Source organism: Echinococcus granulosus (genome assembly GCF_000524195.1).
Source record: "Echinococcus granulosus chromosome Unknown EG_S00170, whole genome shotgun sequence".
Taxonomy (NCBI): Eukaryota; Metazoa; Platyhelminthes; class Cestoda; order Cyclophyllidea; family Taeniidae; genus Echinococcus; species Echinococcus granulosus.
The window spans coordinates 169-5,856 of NW_020170550.1; the positions used below are offsets into that span (position 1 = coordinate 169).

Sequence of the window (5,688 nt, forward strand, 5' to 3'; positions counted from 1 at the left end):
GATGCTTATCTAGTAAATATATTAAGCGAACTCTATATTTTGTTTATTACTTCCACTCAGCAACGTTTAGTTCGTGCTAAATAATTTCACAGATTAAACCCTAATGGACTTAGTTTCCACTATTGTCTGTGGGACTATGGTGACCTATGCCGCGCCTTGTGATAGACAGCTCAGTATTTCACCGTTTTTGAGACATCTCATATAAAAACACCGTTTCTTAACTAAGAGCTTACAATCAAATGTTTTGTTTATCTTGGATTCCATCAACACCTATACTGCTTAAATGACTTTTTCAACTACTGCCCGTGAAGTAGAATAATTTGTAATCATTCTTTCGCCTTAAAAATAGTCATGCAGTAAAAAGCAATTTATTGTCTCCAAAATCATTGTAGAATGATAAGAACTACACATTACACTTTGTTGGTGCAGAGTTAAGGTAAGGAAATTAGGCTGTCACATATAAGTGACACTGGTAGCAAAGGTGGCAATTTCGATCAATCACGTCTAAATCTCCAATACCAACACCGTATGGTCTTGGTAACAATTCTGGTGTATCAGCAATTTGAAGTGATGAAATTTATAGCTATCGGAAACATAAAAGAGGTGGTGTTACCCCCCTCCAAACTCACACCCCCTTCCTCCAATTTCCGTATTCAACTACTGCTACTTCTGTTCCTACTGCTGAAGCAGACAATTGTAGCTTTGCATATATGGGCGGTTGCTAAGGCGACGACTGTTGCCATCAAGTGATGCCCTCTTGTTTTTAGACTCCAAGATCACCGATGGTAGTTTGGTTCCGGTAGGGGAACTTGCAGAAGACACACATGTCTCGTCTAGTAGATTCACCCATCTGCGTATGAATATTTGAAGGGCGTTTCAGTCAATCCGGAGTGAAAACTACTACATTAAATCACCTAATGCCTCGATATTTAAATCAAATCTTTAACGCAGCTTAGGTATGGAAATGCTCATCTAGGGCGTCCAACTTAGCCTCATGATTGGTAATGAAGGTAGAAGGGATTAGGATTTGATCGAATGTTGAGAGGAAGCCATTTTATGCAAATGTCCGTTAAAATTTTGAGGTGTGAATCAGCACGGCCAAAATTGTCAAGTAAATGCAGCATTCCGGCCATCAAGGAAGAATTCATAGCATTCAATCATCATTTTTACTAACGGGTAACTGAACTTCTAATTACCATATAAAGAAGGCTGGATGTCTTTTGCAGACACAAATATTTAAGGATGGTATGATTTCTGTCACAAGACACCGCGTATTTTACCAAAGGCTCTTCCATGCACTCACCCACTATCATTGCGGCATACAATCGAAATCGACAGCCTCCGGGTCGGATTGACACAAGGGTACAATTCTGGCGCTTAAGACCACTGCCATGGAATATGGTTTGATGCCTATCCGAGTCCAAAAGTCCCGGTTTGACCTAAACGACCCGCCAATGCTTGTCATTTCAGCACTTTCGATCTTGCTGTCATCACCCTTAGGGCGCAGAAAATTAAAAAAACTTTAATCAGTCAAGGAGATTATTCTTCCCATATTTTGTTGAACAGCCTCCGGAACAACGAATTCTGTCTACTAAGGGTGGTTTAGAAACGGTTGGTCCCTATTTTAACTCTACATAGAGGGGAAACCAGATTCATGTTGTAATTTCGTCGCCCTGATACTAAAGTTATAAATTGGAAAGAGGAATTTTTGAAGACGAGTTTACTCGGAGTTACACGGGCGAAATATAAGAGGGAGATTAGTTAAAATGGAGATATTTGGCAGTGGGTGTGCCCGAATGAGTTTGTCATGTGAGTTCTGCCTGACAGTGTAGTTACACCTTAGAGTTGTGATGTAGCAACTGAGATTGCCTTACAAATCAGGGCACAAAAGTGAGACGAAAAAACATAAATGAGCCCACCTTTATCGCATCTCTAACCTCTCCTCAAATTCGTGGGCTCTTTTTCATCATCTTGGAGGCAACCGATACTAATTCTTTGAAGTGGAGAATTGGAGCACGCTTGAAGGAAATACCAGAAACTGAGACACGCATCTATTTTGTGGAAAGGAAAATCAGGCCACATTTTCAAAATGAGGTAAGGGAGATGGAAGAGATGGTGGTGGCAACAAACGTCAGGGAAGATGAACGCTTCCACCAGCTAAAAACTGAGGTGTTTCAATATGGTTATGACCCACGCCATTAAGTGGCTGTTCGGTCATTGGAAGGTTGTCCTGACTCTGTAAAAACAGTGTCGTCGTGGGACGGTGAGACAACTAGACTGTTGCTGTTGATGCTCCATTGAGATCATCTCAGTGGAGGCGCTGCTGCAGCAATAACCAGAATTCATCGCAACAAATACCAGTAAGGAATTATGGAAGTCGAGTAGGTTGCAACGAGTGATCATGTTGCAGATCAAATGAGTTCCGTGGTCATTCAAGTTGTGCCGCAGCATTTCTCATCAGGGCTAGGCGCTGACAGGAGTGCGCAGACGTGAGTCAATGGGTCACACCAAGTGATGACAACACTCGCGAACATAATGTTGAACTTTGCCTTAGCAATTTCATCAACCAGAATGTGGGGCAAGAGCTTGTCACCACCACAGCCTTCAATGCATCTGCTCCATCCACCTCACATTGTGCTCCTCATCACCAAATCCACGAGGCAAATCTCTTGTCTGGAAGAGAATGCTGCACACACTTCATCGTCCTATAACGCAACCAACACCATGCATTGCACAAAGTGCAGTGGAACCAGTCACTCACTCCACTGCTGTTTACGAATGCGATGCAAGCACAGTGCGTACAACCGCATTGGTACAGTAAGCGACCTCTGTTGTTCTGGGCAAGAAGACAGCTTCCGCCTTGACACGCACATTGCTGCACCGTGGGAAATTTGGCGAGCCTTCTTTCGGTAGCATGCTTTCAGTGGGCCAGGTACTTCGCACTTCACTGGATCAGAAACACGGACCACTTAAATCCACCCACACTATCCTTTTTGATGTAATGGTCTTCTGAGGATCCGATAGTATGTAATTTGGAGGCCCATGACGGGTACTAGCGCATTATTAATGGATAATTAGTAATATGGTCCTTTGCTTAAAGGTCATTGCAATGCAAACGCATCCAGCAATTTCTCCCGCAAAATCCGCTAGTCACTAACCAACCTAAAATAAGCTACGGACATTTAAAGCTTCTTGAGGCAACAGCTTAAATAGGTTTCGTTGCATTTCTTCCTCAGGTTATGTAATTATTAGCTCATTCTTTAATGCCTATCATATTAGCTGTGCGATAGTTCCAAATTTATGTGCCGGTGGCAAGTAAATTGACTTTATCATTAATCAAGAATGCAGGAAGTTCATGAGGGTAATCCATCTCCTTGAGCCATTCTTCACCAGTATCTTCCTATCTGAAATATGTCTAAGTAAAAGGTTTTGCCACCGAACATCGAACCTTCCCCGAATGCTACACAACAAACCCTGCTATAGACTTTAACAGTTCTCCGACAGAGATAAACCCCTTTATTTGGGCAGACGAGCTTCTACCACGTCAGGTTCAGTCACCGCTTTAAGAGAGTGTAAAGACAACTGTTGTTAAATCTTATACATCGTGGAAGAAAATATGGAATCCTTTAAAGGAGGTGGAAAAGGCGTGTTTTGTACGTACCATAACAAATGCAATTATTATCTTATTTAGTAAACACTTTTTTTGGTTTTGTTGGCACAGAAGGCTTGGCCTTTACAAAACCACTAGGTGACACGCTCTTCTGCCCACACCAGCGGCCCCTCATCCGTATTTTACGCTGGCAAAACATATATCGGTCTGGTATTATGACTTTCTTCTCTGGAAGAGTCCCGGAGCTCTACTTCATTGGCAGAGGCATGCAAGTTGGACTCGAAAGAGCATTTACCATGATATATTGCTGAATGCTAAACATAAACGCTACAAATAGGAGAGTGCATGAGGAGCCCTAGCAGTAGGTTTGGAAAAAGGGGTCTACTTCCTGCAATCACCCGAGTCCCGTGTTCTCCAGGACTGTGATTAAACAGCTGTAGTGATAATAGCCGTGAAATGCCTTGGAATGTTGGCTATGGGGGTGTCCACGGTACCCGTATGGGGACGTCAATGGGGTAAGCACGAGACTTCTTCTCCACCTTTCTACAAGCTGGATGGAACTCAGACAGAGATATGACTGGCCAGTACTGAAGTGAGAACTTAGTAGTAGAGATGAACAGACTGAAAAATTAATTCTTCAAAATATATTCCAAACCTTATACAAGACGAAACTCCAACTCCAGTAGAAATTCCCAGAAGGGTTCAGTGATGTTGCAGTCAGATTTCGTTTCAGCTACATGATTGTTTCAGGGTGTTTTTCTTAACAGCACCGATTACGTTGTGATGGCCTACGTAGGCGTTTGACCAAGGGGAGAGCCGGAGACAACACTCAAAAGAGAAGAGAGCTATATAATGATTGCATTGTTTGTTTATCTCACCGCTGTTGTTTCGAGGGCACTTAAGGCTAGGCGTTTGTACTTTAGTTGGGCGGCATGGACTTCGGATCATGCCAGTGGCTCCCAGTCCTTCTATAGTTTGATGCTTCTCATTTTTGTCCTAGTATCGTCATCTATCGTCTTCAGTGAAGTCTAGAAGGCCATATATAGAGTTCCATATCAATTATCCATGATTAATGAATACCTTTAAAAGAAAACAGGTAACGGGACTGCTGAGACGAGTTGCCTCAAATACCTAGTATTCCATAAAATTTGTGAACCACTTCCGAAAGCCGGTTTTGTGGGTAATTTCGGCTGATATAAATGCCTGTTTTGGAGCTTGCCTTCATGAAAAATGTGTCATTGAAGTATGCTCGAATCGCAGAAGCCATAGTTTTGCACAAGAATAAATTTTCTTTTGCCTTGACGACATGGACCTCTGGTGATGCACATCGATTTGAAGCCCCTCCATACACTAACAGTAATCTCTACTTCCAAAATAATACTGATTACGGCTTCAGAGTAGAGCCATGGAGACATTAAGATGACAGCGACCCGAGACAAATGAGGAACAGAATCATTTTCGCTGACAAGCTAAGGGTTGTTATGGCGTCTACTTCTGCCAAGTTCTTAATCTCCCGTCCCAGAAAACAAACATGTTTTAACTAGTCTGAATTAATCCTAATCTTATTCCCTTAATAGAGTTGATTCTGCGAATAAGAAGCCATTCAAAATATGCACGATTACAACATCAGCGAAGGCTCGGTAGCTTGCACGGGTAGAATATATCTGTATCTCTTAAATAAAAAATTGTGAGTTATTTGTGATTAGGAATTTTTACATATTAAATAGAATTAGGCCTTATCTTGTTCAGAAAGCCAACTTGTCTTAATTGGTCCTGTCACCAGTGTTTGTTGAGCATGCCTGAGTAAATTAATGGTGTGCGACTAATGCGAGCTTAAAGCGAAGTCGGTCCTCAACATGTTTTTTTCGGAATTCCAATCACATGGAGGCAAAAAATGTGACTGCATCAGGCATCGCCTTATAGCACAAAACTTGTGCTCCTCTAGTAAGTGAATCAGGGGTAAAATTTGAAGGGATTAATTCGGGACAGCCCCAGTCCCAACCACTTTATCCAATCATCTCCTGCATTAAGGAAGAGGAATTGAGTGGATTTAAGTGGTTCGTGTTTCTGATCCAGTA

General features: G+C 42.1%; 1 protein-coding gene across 1 annotated transcript; it reads left to right on the top strand. All coding sequences in view use genetic code 11, as the record gives it.

Annotated features, from left to right (window-relative positions):
- Positions 1-2,571: 2,571 nt before the first annotated feature.
- On the top strand, positions 2,572-2,913 carry EGR_09825 (hypothetical protein; the record flags this gene model as incomplete). Its single annotated transcript, XM_024499074.1, has 1 exon — positions 2,572-2,913. The coding sequence occupies one exon, from the start codon at positions 2,572-2,574 to the stop codon at positions 2,911-2,913; it is 342 nt and encodes a 113-aa protein (XP_024346494.1).
- Positions 2,914-5,688: the final 2,775 nt, after the last annotated feature.